Below are 17207 nucleotides of genomic sequence, written 5' to 3'. Positions count from 1 at the left end.
GTATACTCATGTTTAAATACAAATCATTGATCACTATAGCAACCCCTTTATCACATGTGAAGCACATTCTAGCTCTAAGATAAAAAAGCTCTTTGGAACAGAAATGCACACACCTACTCATCAAAAGGTAAGGTGAGCATCCATGTTTTTTATCTTCTTTTATCAAGATGATTTTTGTTTTTAAAAGTAGGTAAAAGATTGTGTGTGAATTGGTCTGCACATGTTTTGATTGTTTATTTTGAATTTTTATTCTGAATGTATTAGTATCCAAACTGAACAGAAGGAACAGATGCTTCTCTTGGGAGATTTAAAAAGGGAATAAAGAATCAATATGTATTTAATCAGACTGTTTTTCTCGATTATCATTGCTTTAGCTGTAGGAAAAATATTGAATTATAGGGTAGCATCTAGAAATGGAATTTCCATTCTGCAAGAAATTCCAACATGGTGATTTCCCCTCCCATCAAATTGAACACAGTGCTTAACTTTTTTTAATTTCCAACAGAAAATATCTAAAAACTCAGCAGGTTTGACTGAATTGTTTGATTTTGGTAATGTAAAAAAATAAATTTTGAAAAGAATCCCAGTGTATGTTCAAAGTAATAGGTTAAGTTGGTTTTTTTAATCAATTAACCCAAAAAGTTTTATTAATGCCTCAAAATTGACATGAATGAAATTTAAAAAAAAAACCAACTTTGTTTAGTTTTTCCCTATGTAGAATTTTTGCAAATTAACAGTCTCCTGCGAAACACTTAAATATCGATGAAACTTTTTGTTGGAAACGTTTGAACAAGTGCTGTTGCTTACTAGATTGTATGAGGAATATTACACAAAATCAGGCAATTAACTAGCACTGGCTTTTCAAGAAACAGTGGGATCCTTATTTTGCAGAGCAACTGCCTACACTTGCAAGCACAAGTGAGGCGAATAATTTCTTTTAAATAGAGTTGGGGTCACAGAGGCAGTTGAACTCCAATGGAGGTTTTACTTCTTCCTTCTCTTTGCAGGAACGTGATGAAGTGAACAGCGTACCAGCTCATCATGGTGCTCATGAGCCCATCTGTAAATGTGGTGATCTAGATGTCATCTTCAACTATAAAGCCTCAAGTCAAAAGCTAGTAGTTACTATCTTGGAGGCCAGGGATGTCCCAGACAAAGACCGCAGTGGTGTGAACACCTGGCAAGTGCACACAGTCCTGATGCCTAGCAAGAAGCAGAGGGGTAAGACCAGTGTTCAGAGAGGACCCATCCCCATGTTCAAGGATAAAATTACCTTCAGTAAGCTGGAGCCAGAGGAGTTAAGCAGCCACGCCATTCGTTTCCGCCTCTATGCGGTGCACAAGATGATTGGAGAGAAGATGATGGGAGAGCAGTTGTTCTACCTGAGCAACGTCAGCCAGGATGGGGAAGCGAAGGTGACATTGGTCTTGGAGCCAAGGAGTAATTTGAGCGTAAGTTTGGTGAAAGAAATATGGAGTCCGTAAAATTGTTCATCTGGTGAATGGGGACCAGCTGTACCTGATGTCTTTCATTCAGGGCTGTTAGGATGCAACTGGGCGGATCTGTCCTACTGTCACTTAAAAAGTTATCAGTAAGGGGAAGCACAGGGCATGTCTTCCCTACGCAAAGCTGTGCCTTATTAACAACGGCTCAGCTAGCAAGCTTACACAAAATCATGCAGATGTACTACGTCTGCACAAGTCATCCAATGCTGCGCCACGCAGAAATAGTAGGTTGATCCTGGAACCACCAAGGCTAATTACATCTTAATTTCAACAAGGACAGTAGTTCTTGTGCACCGTTATGTTGGTGGACCTGTACTACTGCCAGGACAAGAGCTACCTCATTTGGAACTAACTACTAGTTTGTGGATCTCTGCATTGTGCAGTTTCCATGTTACCAGAAATGCTTAGTAAATGTTCCTTTTCATGACAGATGGAAGTGGAGAGGTGGCTCATGTGAGGAGGAACTGGCTGTGCTGCTTCATAGTCTTCCATAGACATCACAGTTGTATCCAGCTCTGGCTATGCCAATCAATTCGTGTAGATGAGCTCTGTCATGATTCATTGTCTACAAAAAGCTCAGTGAGAGGTTGTGCACATGAAATGAATAAAACATCATACTCTGGGTGAAGAGGGGGTAGAGAAAGCATTGTGGTAGCAAGGAAAGAAAGTAAGAAAATACACAGTATGTGACAAAAAGAACCCAAACTGCAAAATGCATTCCATCCAAAAGTCATTGTCAAGGAGATTTACTGTGCATTTGATATAGTAGGATGTATGCTTATTTCAGGGGCTTTGATTTACACTAGCGATAACACATTATGCAGAGTTCCTCATCTTTAAAGAGAAAGTTGAGAGATGTGTTTTTGTAAAAGTGATGCTTTGATTCTTCTGGTGCCCCATAACAATTCATTCTTAGTCATTGCCATTTCTTAAGAGAGATCTTACTAAATGAGGCTACAAGGTATAAATTAAGGGAGGGTGGTGATGAACGTCCTGATGAGACTTTCAGTGTTCTTTCCCTGCAGAGTGCAGACTCTCAGCTTAGTCTGTCAGCAATCTCTCACAGTGATAGCGCTTCTTCAACACAGTCCCTGTCACATGGAGGGGTGCCAGAGCTGCTCGTGGGATTGTCGTACAATGCCACTACGGGGCGGCTGTCAGTGGAGATGATCAAAGGCAGTCATTTCCGAAACCTCGCAATTAATAGGCCACCTGGTAAGTACTTTCACTGCTATTAAATAATACCATTGAGTTAAAATTTGCTTTTTATTTTCTTCCTCAAGATACTCAACTATGTCATTTATGAGCTGGGTTTCCTTGCAGAGTATCTGATTGAAAATTAAAAGCATTATTTCAAATACCTGTGCTGATAAGTTTTACAGTGTAATTGGAGGCAATCATATGAAGGCACAGCTGATGGGACAGTAATACCTGGATGTCTCTCTTATTGCATATACCTTTACAACATCTGATTATGGCAAAAATGCTATTATACTCAAAGCACAGAGTAATTCTCAGCAGTTCCAGAAAAAGAAAGAACTACTTTTCAAGTGATTATATGTTACCATGTGACCTACAGAGGCCCTGCCTGGTGCCATTAAGTGTTTCCCAGGGCTATACTTTGTTTAATCCCCTTGCTGTGCTGCTGAGCGCTAGGTGACCTGGTGCTTTGGGCCCTTTGGGGATCCTGCTGCTGTGAATTCTCCACTGCCGCACAAAAAAATCTTCTGCAGAAAGATTTGAAATTTGTTCTTCTGGGTCGCAACAGTTGAGTTCCCTTCCTCCGATACCTAAAGGAAAAAATGGAAATTGCCTTACAGTAGGTTTAGTTAGTCCCTGAGCTGTAGTTAGTCCTTGAGATGGATAGTGGATGGACAGTGCTAATGCCCACAATATGGATGGGGTCATGCAGCCACAGTGCATGGTGTAACCTGCTTTGCTGCTGGCGTGCCTCATTCAGGGATTGAATGGCAGTGCTGTATTCATCTTGTATTGTCCTTTTGCCTCCTGTCTGAAACCAGCAGCTAGTGGCAATGTGAAATAACATTTTTTTGTTTGTTGGTGTGTTTGCTTTTTGTGATGTGGCTGCCTGCCTGCCACAGGTGATAACCTTTGACAGTTCCTTGCATTCACTGGATTTGACATAGTATCTCCAGCTTGCAAAATGATAAGATTGCTTTTGCAAGATGCTGTGCTCTTTGGCCCAGAGCTAGCAAAATATTTATGTAATATCTCAGTTTATGGACATGAAAAATTAAGTTTCCACTAAACTATACTTCAGTATATTACAGAAATAATCTGTGTGGTCGGTCAGTCCCTTGAGAATTAAGGGCAAGTCTATGCAACAGTAAAACATGACCCCAGTCTGTGTAGCCCTAGTCTTGTATTAGCTGTGGCAACATAGGTCTCCATGTGAGTTACTTAAAGAAATGTTCTTGTTTGCATGTACATGTTTTATTAAAAGGTTTCAAGTTGGGACCTTTTTAGTAATTTAAAGCAAAGGTAGACTAAGACAAGAGTCTTACCACATGCTCTAGCAAGCAAGCTTGCCTGTGTTTATATATGCTGCAGTGTAGATACATCCTAAAGTTTTATTCTCAGAAGTGAAATTAAAGTAGTCCCAGTATACGTCCAAGTTAATTTACTGCAGTTTTTTCTGGCATATTTTCATCTATCTACCTGTGGTATTGGAGTTTTGTCTCTTAGCTGCCTGAAGATGAGGATTATGCAGCACTTCTGTTCTTAAATCAGGCCCTGCACAGGTTGTCTTGTATCTGGCTGGGTCAGGCATCTGTAATGCCCCACTCTTTTCCCATAATTGAAATGTCTTTACTGCAGAGAACTCAAATAATTGCCTTCCAGCTTACTACGGGCAATATCATGAACAAATTACTGACCTTTTTTGGTATTCTTCTAACGAATGTCTTTCTGGGTGCATGTTGTATAGCTCCGTGTGTTGCAGTAAGCTGAGCAACCCTGTAACTCATTGTCTGTGAGTGCTGGGGAGCTCTGTCTGTCCTGGGCCTCTGGTGGTGTTACCGTAAATCGGCAGATGATCAACTCTCTCAGACTCAATTTGGAGTTTTAGAAAGCAGACATTCTTTATTGCGGCGCCGGGTGCAAGGTGGAATTTCCACAAATCAAGCACACCTATGGCCAGATCACCGTTACGTTTATACACAGAAATTGTAAGGTAGTACACTCCCAGTTACAATGATTGATTAGTGATTTACATATAATTATAATATCAGTTGTGTCATTCTCTTCTGTTACTACGTTTGCGCAGGGGAAGGGTCTTCACCTGGGCAAGGGTCTTCTTGACCTGTGGGTGTGTTTTTTAGTATTATAATGAAGGCAGTTCACTTCAGGACACCTTAAAGGTAAGTTTTGTTGCCAAGTTGGCCAGCTAGATATCTATCTTGCCAGGCTGTCAAATAACTCATCCTATACACAATAGAACCTAAGGGCTCTGGTTGTGGTCTAGAGAGTCCAGAGAATAAGGACTTCAAGCAACACAGCCTCAGATAACAAGTAACACAGCAACCCATACATAACGCTAACATAGAGGCTAACTTCTTGAAATCAAGATGTTCTTATAGTTGATTATTTCACAACCAAACATAGAAAGATTCAGTAAAACTTAAGATAATCTTCAACAGTGGGATGGGGTTTGGCAGATTATCTGTGGGTGTACAGGTTAGCTTTGAGCATGGGAAAGTTTAGCTGCCTTGATTAGACGTCCCATTCAGCTTTTTAGCTGATGGGCACACAGGAGTGCAGCAGCTTGGTTGGCAGCATCTTTAAACCTGAGAAGCATTTTGTGTTTGTTGATGAGATGAGAAGAGGAGCAGGATATGGGAAAAAAAGGCATTCCTTGAGGGAGCTTTAATTTCAAATTCTGCCTGAATTTTCCATTTCAATGTTTGTAGGGCTTCAGATAAACCTAGTTAAATCTGTTTGATAAGCTAGCCAAAGTCTTCTGTCAGCCACCTAAACTAATAGTCCTGACATTGTTTCATCACAGTTCTTCCATCTTTGCTGTTAAGGCTATCTTGAATTGTTTCTTCGCATCCTTTCTGTATCCAGATCAACTTTAGCATTGTCAGACCAGTATGTCTCAGTGTTAGATCAGTTATTAGGTGAAACACAGAAATTCATAAATGATTACAGGCAAATTCCGAACCTATCACAATCTGCTTCTTTTATTCCAAGTCACATTGTTTCGTCTACATTCTGCATTGTTCTTCTGTGCCTATAAAGTTCCCAGTAGCGTGCTGAGAAAAGGAAAACCCAGTGAAGCAGAAATTGAAAGAAGTTAAAAAGAAGGAAGAAAACCAGCACTTGTTTCAGATGCTGGAGTAGCAATTCACTGATAACTCCTGCAGGCACTGCAGAGGAGTGCTGTGAGGTTCAATTGTTACCGTCTGAAACACGCTGGTGGCTGAATGAGATGCTCGATAAGTCCTTCACTAGGTGAAAACTAAAACTGCTATCTCCCTTTCTGGAGGGTGAGCAAATAGCCCTTGTGTTTTCTCAAATACGTCATATCTGCGGTTCTGTTGTTTGAGACTCAGAGGGAGTGATTTATTTCTTTAAAGTATCGTGGGGATTTCAGACATAATAGCGCTTCAGGACACTTAAATACCAAGCCCAAACTGCTTGGTGTTTAACTTCAGGGCAGCCATTTATGGTAAGACTGAGAGAAGTCTATGGGCAGAACCCATCTCCATTCCCAGCTCTGCATGCACAGAGCCTATACAGTACTCATATGCGGTCCTGTCGCAGCCCAGTGGCTTTAGTATTGGCTGCTGCTGATAGCTGCAGCTATTGGGGAATGACAGGAGAGTCTTGCATGACAGCAAATTCTCCAGCTGTGCTTTTCACCCACCTTGACCCTCTTCTCTGCCACCTGGGGTCCTGCACAGGTGAGCTTAGCATCTCCTGCTGCGTGCATGCTCCCTCCTCGGCGTCCTTGCACAGAGATTTCACTGTGTGCAGGAGAAGGAACTGGACTGGGGCACTGGTGATTTTAAAGACTGCAGAGGCTAAACCAGGTGGTTTTCTGGAGAAGGAAAGGAAGATTGTGCACGTCTCAGTTTTTCCTGGGCGCATCTTCTCCTCCACATAAACCTTTAAATGAGATGCAGAGAGTTAAACTGAGTCAGGTAAATATCAAAGTCGTGGGTGCCTACATGGGTAATAACTGGGTTAGGAAACAGCTGGACAGCTTACAGAGACTTAAATCTTGCAGGCAGTGTCGTCTTTTCAGGTCACATGTGTGGGATTTAAGGATAGTTTGGTCAAGGATAAGTGTCCAGGTATTGTTCTGGGGAACACGCTGAATTATAGGCCTGAGTCTACAGTCCCTGATCACACAAATAGATCCATTATCACTCAGAGCACTTAAGAGCACTCAAGAGTATGGCTGCAGCATCGGACTGTAAATTATCAGTGTGTGCCAAAAAGCCTCATGCAGAAAAACATCTACGGTTTTGTCAGATGTGGACACCCTAGGTATTTTAGTGCTAATGGTTTTTGTGCTGTGCTCCTCATTCTCTTTGGTTCTTGCAAAAATCATTAACCTGTGCTAGCATTTTGTAGGGGTTCGTATTTTGGTCTGTGGTATTGTATCTTCATAGAACAAAACCCAGTGTGTTCTTTTAAAAGATGTTTACTATAAAAAAAGTAACAAGAGAAGCCTACACCGCTGGCAGACACGTCTTTAAAAATTTATAGCCAGTTACATACTATGTGCATGGTAGTAGTACCTTGGGATTGTAGTGATGGAGCAGGGATCATTTGCACTAGTCAGCGTATAAATACGCAACAGAGAGATGGTCTCTGCCCACATGATGTTTAACCTTCATCAGCTGCTTTGCTGGGTGCAGCTCTCTCCCCTCTAATCCTGCCTTCGTTCTTTCCCCTTCTGCGTTTCTTTTGGGGTTTGTGTCTGTGTGTAATGCAGTTTGAGAAGGACTATTTTAACGATATTCCCTCACCTAAGAAAAGTCCTCCAAGCTTTTCAGCAGCTGCAGAATTAATCACACATAATAATTACATCCGTACATGATCATTATTATACCAGCAGCATATTAACCCCATTAAACAAATACAATAGCATTAACGCTGGAAAAGACAGGAGGGAGAGAACAAACTATCAGGATTTCTATGGGGAACGGGAGAAATTCTTGAAGTAAAGACTTGTCTGAAAACAAACATCTACCTGAGCCACAGATAACAACGCCAAGAAGTACAGAAGATGCTCCCATAGAAAAATTAGGATCCTTAAACAGTATTCGTTGCTCTGGTATCAGAGTGCTTGAAAGCCATTAGTGGATTTTATTTTATCAACTTGTTTGTGAGGGAAGGAAAGTTATTATCCCTGTTTCATTCCTGGAGACCTAAGGCACAGGTTAATTCCTTTAATTGCTCCCGCTCAGACCAGGAAGCTGAATAAAAAAATTAACTTTTAACCTGCATATCTGGCACTGAACAGAGAGCTTGCCCGAGCTCCTAAAGCTTTGCAATTCATGCTCCCACCTCATCAGTAATAAACGGAGGATCTGTACCAGGGCAAGCTGGGGCAGATTCAGTCTGGAGAGCTTGGTTAACAAAGCAGTAGAGGTGCTTGTCAGCTACTCGCTGCTGAGCACTTGCTAGTTGGTCACAGTAAGCTTGTACAAGACCACCTTCTGTGTCTTTTCATTGCCCATCCTTGAATATAGCTTGAAAAAACTTACAGTAAGATCAGCTGAGAAAGTTTTGTTCAGGGTAGTAAAGATGAGGCCAGCTGCGAGGAGCCGCAGAAGGATGTCTAGTAATGAGCAGCTGGGCAGTGAGGTGGAAGATGAAGTGTGGATGAATGTAAGGTTGACATGGCGGCACGGGTGGAATTCAAACTTAATCTGGATGGATTCAGAGCCACTTGGGAGTGAAATATTAGGCTTATAGTAAATAGCTCCAGGAAAATATCCACTCAGGGATCAGCAGCTGTAGTGAAAAAGCACGTCAAAGGTTAGGAGTATACAGGGGACAAAATGAAAAATCGGTATTTGACTGTAAATACACAGTCAGCAGTCTAATGAATACCATGTACAGTTCTGGCCCCTTCCATTCAAACAGAATATGGCAGAACTGGAAAGATGCAGTGAGGAGTGACGGAGACAATCAGGGGTATGGGAACAGCTTCCAGCGAGCTGCAGCTGAATAGACTGCACCTCCTATGATGCTATGACAAAGGGAGACAGGGTAAGATTTCACGGAGGTCTATGAAATCATAAGTGTCGTTGAGAAAGTGAATTGGCAACGGTTATTTGTTGTCTCTCCTGATACAAACCCAAAGGATCATAAAATGAAGTGAGGAGGTAGCGGATCCTGAAGAGGAGACAGCTCTTCACTTATGCTATTGAGTTGCTCACTGCAGAACGTTGTGGATGCTAGAAGTCTACTTGAGTTTGGTACAACACAGGACAAGTTCATGAAGAAAGATCCACTGAGGACCATTAAATACGAAGACACTGCCTCTGACTGAGGAAGTTCTTGAGTCACAGATTGCTGGAGACTGGGAGGGTATTTGGGAGAAAATCAGCATATGCCATGTTTGCCGTATTTTTATAGACTTACTAAGGCATGTGGTGTTGGGTGGATGGACTGGCTTGGTACAGCTTTTCCCACCACATGTGAGACCTGGGACTGATTAGGCTCAGAAAAGTGAGTCACAAAATAATGGACGTTTAAGGAGCGATTGTGAGATTTTGTGGGGGATGTTCTCCGATAATTAGACATCCAGTGATAGTGTGCAGTTATCCAGTAATTTTTGCAATAGTTTTGCATTTCTAAAAGGTCTATGAAAAGTATAATCCATGTTACACTTGCTGTGTATAAAATGAAGATATTTCTGAATCAAAGGAATGCATTTGAAGTGGAATGTATGGTGATGCCTCTCCCACCTCCATAGCTGTGAAGAAGAAAAAAAAAATTGTTGTTCCCCACCCCCCACCCCAAAACAAGCAGAAGACAAAGCCATTGCTTCCAGGGTAGAACTTTCCTAATTCCAAATCTGCAGTGACTCTACAGAGCAGTGTTTGCAGCAGATCTGATGACAGGCTGTATAATAAAGCCATACCTGTGGGCACCACTGCTGGAGGTGAGAAAAGCCAGGCTTAAGCATCCTTACATCATGCCGCTACGGTTGCCGTTGCTGAGAAGCTGTGCATTCATGCTTTCTGATACGCTCTCGGTTACAGTTCCCACCCCCTCTCTGAGGCAGTAGCGATGCATAAAGCCCACTGTATCTTGTGGGAAGTGTTGAAATGCCCTTATTAGAGGAGAGTCACCTTGTGCATCTGGAGAGGTGTCTGTGTTCTGCTTTCCTGCATAAGCCTGGATTAAAGCTGCACCTCCTCAGGGCTGGAGAGTGCAGAGAGGTGGCAAGCTGGCTCCACAGCCTGACATGTGTCCCACGTGAGGGCTGGCACTGTAAAATGGAGTGGACATGGGGTGTTGTGGCAGCAGAGGAGGATCACCAAGGAACTGAGCTCGAGAGGCTCTCTGGAAGCAGCCTTCGTTCCTGAGAGACCAGGGCATTGCTTCCAGGGAGTCCTCATCTCCTGCCCCTCCGCAGCCCATCTCCTTGCCCAAAACAAGTCATTGATGCTGGCAACTCCGTCCCCTCAGGCCAAATAGTGGTTCCAGGGAGCGGTGTACTCCTTTCTGCTGCATTTTAAATTAAAAGCACTGCTGATCTGTTCTCGGATGACTCACACATCATGAAGTTTGCCAGATCCCAGCCTCTCCCTTGCATGAGAGCTGCCAGCCAAAGGAGAGGGGAACTGAGCAGCAGAGACTTGATGGAATAGCAGAAGGAAAGTTGGCTCCTCAGCGACGTAGTAGGCAGCTCTCAGCCCTCGTATGGTATATTGAGTAGACCACAAGCTGCCTCTGGCCTAATCCAGACTTTCACGATGTGGGTTTGGGAACAAAAGCTTGGGTCTAATTCTCCTCCCTGCTCTTTTCCTGATCCAGCTGCAGTGAGCCAGGGTCACGGTGTATCTGCTCCGCTGCCAGTTTAATGGGGAGGTAAAGCCATGCACTAATGGAGCAATGGTCGTCTGGGTCTCGCACCGAGACCTCGCCTTGAGCTGCGCTGTACAGAGTAGCACAGAGTTGAGCTCTGGGGCTGCTTTGCCATGCAATGCTGCTGTTTATTATGTAGGCTAGGAGCGTGGGCATGCCAGCTGGGTGAAATTAAGCTCTAGGCCCAAGGCTTTATTTTAGTGCGGGTGTTATTAGTCTGGATTGCAGCATGCTGACATGGTTATACTGCTTTTGGAAATGAGCTAGCTTGCCTGGAGCACAGGTGGGAAAGTCCGTGCAGCAGTGTGTTGTACCCTGCAGTCCACAGACCCAAGGGGTCAGGAGTCTTTGGTTGTTTATTTCCTTTCTAAATATAAATTCAAGCAGGGGGTTGGATGCTTTTGTATGGCAGTGTTTTTGTTCATGGATCAGCTTTAGTAATAATGGTAGAGCTTAGGGTAAATGAAAGCAGAATGCACACTATGGTCCCTGCTCCAAAAACAGGAACGTATAAATTATAGTTGATTATTCCCCTGAGTTGTCATTATCAGTTAGTTCCCTTAGAAGGATGATGACAGAAATGGGTCATTAGAAGAATCGCAGATAAACTGATTGCCTTTGCAGATGAGCTCTCAAGAGGTGTTTTATGGGTTGGGGCAGTGTTGATGGTGACAGAGCAGTCTGCAGGAGGAAAGGTTTGGCCAAACCCCTGGAGTAAGATTATGCAGCGCCAGCCCAAAATGTGTCTGGCTTCTTGCAGCATTCCTTGATTTAGTGCTTTTCACTCTGGTATTAAATGCAGAGGTGTTGATATTTTATGTATACATGAACATTGTTCAGTCCACTCATACCAGAGATAAAAGATGAGTTTAGAGTAAAAATGATCTGTAGCAAGAACTTCTGTTCCAAAGCCTATATGGAAAGGAGAGCCTGGTGGATGTGGTGCTAAAATTGGTCTCTGCAAAATTAGGCTTTGTTCCTGCTTCTTCACAGACTTTTGTGTAACCGTGGGCAAGCTGCAGTCTCAGACACTCCCAGATATTAAGAGGTCTCGCTCTTCTTCATGTTGGTGAGATAGGTGCCTATATTGAAGGTGAGCACTTAGACATTTTAAAGAATGTAAGCCTTAATCTCTCTTCTCCTTTCGTGCTTGACAGAGGTGGCATGAAAGTAAATACACTGAAGAGCGTAAAGTGCTGAGATACCACAGTAATGAGGCCATTACTGAATCTGAGCATGTAATTAGATGGAAAATGTTTGCCTTCATAATGAATAGATGCTCTCACACATACATTCCTCAGTAAATTTTCAAGTTCATCCTTGCTGTAGTTCCACTCATTTCACCGTGTATCTGGGGATGGATTTTCTTTGGCAAACCCAACCGAAGGGGAGAGCTTTCCATCTCAGAGGACCAGACTGGACCACAAGGAGAACTAGGAAGTGTTTCCTGATGGAACACCTAAAAAGATGCTGCAAGGAGCACAATGCAGTAAGGGCAAACCACAATCTTAAAAGGTAGTTAGTGAAGGAGAATAACAGCTCAACCTCATACGTACCAGCTCTGCAATGCAAATTTCAGATGCTAAATGTATTATCCACACCTACTCTTTTATTTCTGTTCAGGCAAGCTTGATTCTTTTGGCTGCTAAAATACACCCAGTGGAATAAATTTGAGAAGAATTAGCAGCCTGATTTAGTTGTAACTTGCACTGGTTTTGTGCCTGTGTTTACATGGGGATGAATAGGGCTCCTGGTACTAGCTCTGCCCTGAGTGTAATCTCCTTCCAGCTTGCACGTTCTTGCCTGATCCAGATGATACCTGCAGAATCCCCACCGACCTTGGTACTGTATAGACAGGGCCTTGGTGCAGAATTTTGTAGCAGATCTGATGTGTGTTAAAGAAAAAGCCTAATTTTCTGACGTTGATCTCTGTTGGGTTTAAGCCATTGGTCGTACAATGCTTGGTTTTCTTTAAAGCCAGCTGTATTACTCCTCACTTGCAAAAGTTGAGGCCTCAGTCAGGGATGTGACATCCTAGAGTTTATGACTGCAAGAAACTCATCCATTCATTGCCTGGAAAATTAACTGGGACATCCTGAAACAGCATCTCCTATGAGGTGTTTTAGCTGTGGCACTTGCTTTAGTGTTAAAACCTAAATCATCTGTAATGGTAGCATTGTCTACTAGATCTTTGCTGAATTATGTCATATGCTGCTTTGATGGTATTGACTATAACTTGGTTGTCTCTGTAGGGGACTGCTTAAACCTATGTACCTGTGGTTAGGTGTGATGAATCCCACATGAGCTGCCAGTACTGGCAGCAGTCAGAAGGAAGGATGATAGCAAGGTTTACTGAGAGGAAAACCTAGACCTCAGTCCTCTCCCCATCTTCTCAGAAAACCAGGTTCAGGCATGTGTGGGTGACCTTTCCCTGAAGTAGCATGGGAAGATAAGCTAAAAAAGTACTTCACTTGCTGTTAGTTACGTTGCACATTGCTGTGCTCAGGTGGGATAGCAGTGAGGGTGTTTGTAGCAGTCCTTGGCTGCATACTGCTTCTCTACTCAGCCCATCCCCTGCCCCAGCACAGCCGGGGAAACCCTCCCAGGAGCTGCCGAGGGGTCCAGGGGCAGGACCTTTCCAGCGCTGCTCCATGCCCCAGCTCTGCCCTTGCTGACCGTTCCCAGCCACTACTGTGGTCCCAATCAAATGGCCTCACCCTCAGCAAAGCTGTTCTCAGAGGGTAGTGGGGAAAGCGATATGACACCAGGGACATATCTAGAGAAAAATGGAGGTATTGGGCCAGGACCAAATAGAGAGGGTGTCATCTCCATGAATTCCTGGGTCTCAGCACTCACCTCTCTTGCGTGTCAGCAGAAATGAGCCCCTTCAGCTTTCTGCCTGTAAGTGGCATTGGTTTGGAAAATGCACTGAAATTATGTAGAAAATGTAAGCTTTCAATCTGAAAGAAAGAAAGAAAAATTTTAAAATTTGAACAGGGACTTGTACTCATTAGCTGCTTGTTTGTATTTAAAAATCAGCCTGGTGGAGATTTTTCACTATTTTGAAATCCCCTCCTCACAAAAAAAAGGGTGAATACATTAAAAAAAAATCTGTAAAACCCCTAGTCCCCACTTATTTTTATTTCCAGGGAGTTCCCTGCAGCCTCAGACCAGCAACCAGGAATTCCACATGAGGAAAGCTTCTGTGCACGTTATGGTTTGTCAGTGCAAAGCAAAGCGACATCTCTACAAGTACTGCAAGAGATTGTGTCTGGTAGTTATCTTGCGTGGTTTCATGTTGAGTTGAGCTAGAAGAGAGAGTCCTCTCTTGGGCTTTGTGTTTCTGATGGGTCTGAGGTTGTTACAGGTTTCAGTCCCTCAGCACCACCAACACTGAATATTACTATGTGAATTAGTCCATCTCTTGATAAAGCAGTCCTTTCCTTCCCAGATACAATCAGGAAACTATTTCATGTCAGAGCTCTGCTTTTCTAACGAGTAGGTCTTTGTTGGCAAGATCTACTTCATCTCTAGTGTTACGCTGGGAGCCAAGCTGGCACCCCCAGCTAATGATTGGGCTGAACTTTCCCCGCAGTAACTCGATAGCTGTACAGCTGTGCAGGCTCACAATTTGCTCCTCGATTGTCAGTCTCCTGACAGCTTTTTCAGTGGAACAGTTTGAGAGGAGTGGAGAGCCCTGCTTTGGAGACACAGAAGTGTTTTCACACCTGAAGTGTAATTTCACACCTTGTGTTGCTCAGTAGATAAGTGCGTAAAATAGCACATCAAACAGGAACAGAAGAGGATAGACATGCTGTAGACAAGAGACGGAGGCTTGTTATTTATTTCCTATCTTCAGCACACTCTGAAATAATACTCACTTGCAGAAACCCAGGCACAGATTACAAAGGGGTTAGGACGGGACTTTTCTAGCCAAGTGATCTGTCACCGTCACGTGCAGAGCAAGGTGAAAACTTACACTGAGCTGGGTCTGTGGAGCATTGGGACCACAGACCTCTGCCTGAGACCACAGTATTAGCGACCACGTAACAGAGGTGAACTAATTAATACAGGAGGCAGCGAAAATTTCAAGGGTGGATTTATGGGAACACGGAATTGGACCATTCCTTCCCTGTATCTACTAAGCATTTTTACTCCTTGTATTGACTTAAATAGTGAATAAAATTGACCTTGAGTCCACCAAAAAAGTAAGATGAGAATTTGGAACAGGCCTTGGTCTCATCATGCGAGATCAAATCATTTCACTGTGTATGCAGGTTTCCTCTCCCTCTTTTTCAGGACCCTTTTTGTCTGCTATCTCAAATAACAGGTCATAGAGGCATTCTTCCAAAGGAGAGTGGTGGAGAGGCAAGTGCAGCCAAGGGAAGCCCTGGTAAGACAGCCCCAACAAAGCTTGATTGTGAGGGAGAAGAAGGGAAGGTGGAGACACACCATTTTTTGTGGAGAATCCAGAGATGCTCATAGTTTCGGTTAATCTTAGGCAGGTTTGCTAGGCTTGGGAACCAGATTTCCCGCCCTTTCCAAGAGAGTAGGGCTGAAACACGCATCCATTTCCTTCCTTTTTCTCCCCAGCTGAGTATGAGGAAATCCAAGAGGTGCTTTCACCTGCTTCTCCAGCCCTCATCTGTTATTCACTGCAGACAAAGCTGCTCTACTTGGAGTTTTTTGGGTGGTGTTTGACTGCTTGGGGCTTTCATTTAATCTGTCACCCGTGCCAAACATTACTTCCTCTTCTTTGTCCTAGACACCTATGGAAAGCTCTGCCTGCTCAACTCTGTGGGCCAGGAGATGTCTCGCTGCAAGACCTCCATCCGTCGAGGACAGCCCAACCCCGTCTACAAGGAAACTTTCATCTTCCAGGTTGCCCTCTTCCAGCTCTCTGATGTCACGCTAATGATCTCCATATACAACAGACGCAGCATGAAGCGCAAAGAGATGATCGGCTGGATTTCTATGGGTCAGAACAACAGCGGAGAGGAAGAGCAAAGTCATTGGCAGGAAATGAAGGAGTCGAAGGGGACGCAGGTCTGCAGGTGGCACACGCTACTAGAGTCCTAGTGGTTACCAGGGCAGCCTGCGGCTCCTGGGATTATGGGCTGTCTTCCCTTGCTCTCAGTCAGCAGAAAACAGCTATCCCATGGCAAGCACCGTGCTCTGACAGGTTACGTACACTTTAACCTGACTTTTCAGTGTCAGCAGTCATGAGTATTAAAGGTGGCAAGGCCTGGGAAGCAAGTTTAGTTCTTGCCTTTCCAGGTTGTCCTGCATTTTCTACATCCAAATAATTAACCCTAGGAAAAGCAATGGGAAAACCTACAAAATCCTCTCCTTGGTCATTGTCTCGCTCATTTTGTCATAGGCTTAATCATCACAGACTGACTTTGATGCCGTTTTCTTCTGGGGAAACTCTCTCTTCCCTCCCTCCCTTTATTTATATTAATGAAGTCTGCAAATATTCTTGACACGCAGATAGCTCACAGAAAGGCTAACCTGCATGCAGATCACGTTCTCTCCCTTTTATTATCATGTTTCTAAGTCCTAGAAATAAGCATTTGATACCACTGTAGACTGGATGATATATTTGATATATTTTTCAGGCAACATGGGAAAGCACTCTTGAATTCTCTGTCAACTTTTAAGTGCCTAGACATTACTACTGTTCCTCCTGTACTAAAAATTGCTATTAGGACTAAAAACTACCAGTATTTTTAATTAGGCATCCTGTGCACTTGTTAGCCTGCATTGCCATAGGTTTACATGAAAGATAACTGGCATCAGTTTTATATTGCAATTATACAATGCATGTTTAGATGCTTACTTGAAGTTCATGGCTTCTGTCATCACGAATACCAAAAAAGACCAAAACAAGCTGCACATCCACCTTTGTGCCTGAATCACTCTTTTCTGCATCATTGTTTTGCTCATGTGTTACTTTGTTTTTTTAAAAGTGAGGTTCATTCAGAAAAGCGTTTCTGTGAGCATTACACAGGAAGGCTTTAGATCCGTGATTTCTCTGCGATTCAATTAAGCACAAATCAGTTTGCTGAGGGCTTTTCTTCAAATATGCTATCCTGTAATATCTTCTTGGGATCTGAAAGGGGACCGTTTTTGGCACGCTGAGCAGTAGAGGATGCCAGACCATGTCACCTCATCTTCAGGGCGAGCACTCCTGCAGACAAGGTGTAGGATCCTGGGGACCCCCGTAGAGGGGCTGCTGGCTCTGCTGAACTAACACCAGAGAAAAGTACTACGCTTCCTGCCTCTAACTGAAAACAATGCAAGGAGCAGGCTTGCTGGCTGAGGTGATGACATTTTTATGTAGTTACTTTTCAGTCTATATTGTCATTTTCCATTTTAATCTTTTTTCCCGTCTCTGCGAGTTGAAGTCGTGGAGATGATGGATAGGGGACATGTCTTAGTCTGCTACTTGGCTGTTGAAAGTTTAGCAGTTGTTAGCTGTTGCGATGCTGTGTGCGACACAGCAGAGGATGTTAATCATCTAGTGTAGTGATGGTACATAGGCAGTAGGGTGCTGAGATCTTCAAATACTATCAGCTGCCCAGTTTCCTGTTCCTCACGCTCTCCAGGAGAGGACTGGCATTTCCC

At 43.5% G+C, this 17207-nt stretch overlaps 1 protein-coding gene across 1 annotated transcript in view; it reads left to right on the top strand.

Moving 5' to 3' along the window:
- The window catches only part of SYT16 (synaptotagmin XVI), a 40601-nt gene extending 24942 nt beyond the window's left edge, over nucleotides 1–15659 (top strand). The window contains exons 3-5 of the mRNA XM_009332732.1: nucleotides 1008–1451; nucleotides 2531–2720; nucleotides 15346–15659. Of these exons, the coding sequence (XP_009331007.1) occupies nucleotides 1008–1451; nucleotides 2531–2720; nucleotides 15346–15659 (948 nt within the window). The remainder of the gene's footprint in view (nucleotides 1–1007; nucleotides 1452–2530; nucleotides 2721–15345) is intronic.
- Nucleotides 15660–17207: the final 1548 nt, after the last annotated feature.

The sequence above is a fragment of the Pygoscelis adeliae genome, unplaced genomic scaffold (genome assembly GCF_000699105.1).
Source record: "Pygoscelis adeliae isolate BGI_AS28 unplaced genomic scaffold, ASM69910v1 Scaffold179, whole genome shotgun sequence".
NCBI lineage: Eukaryota > Metazoa > Chordata > Aves > Sphenisciformes > Spheniscidae > Pygoscelis > Pygoscelis adeliae.
This window is presented reverse-complemented; position numbering and strand designations above follow the sequence as displayed.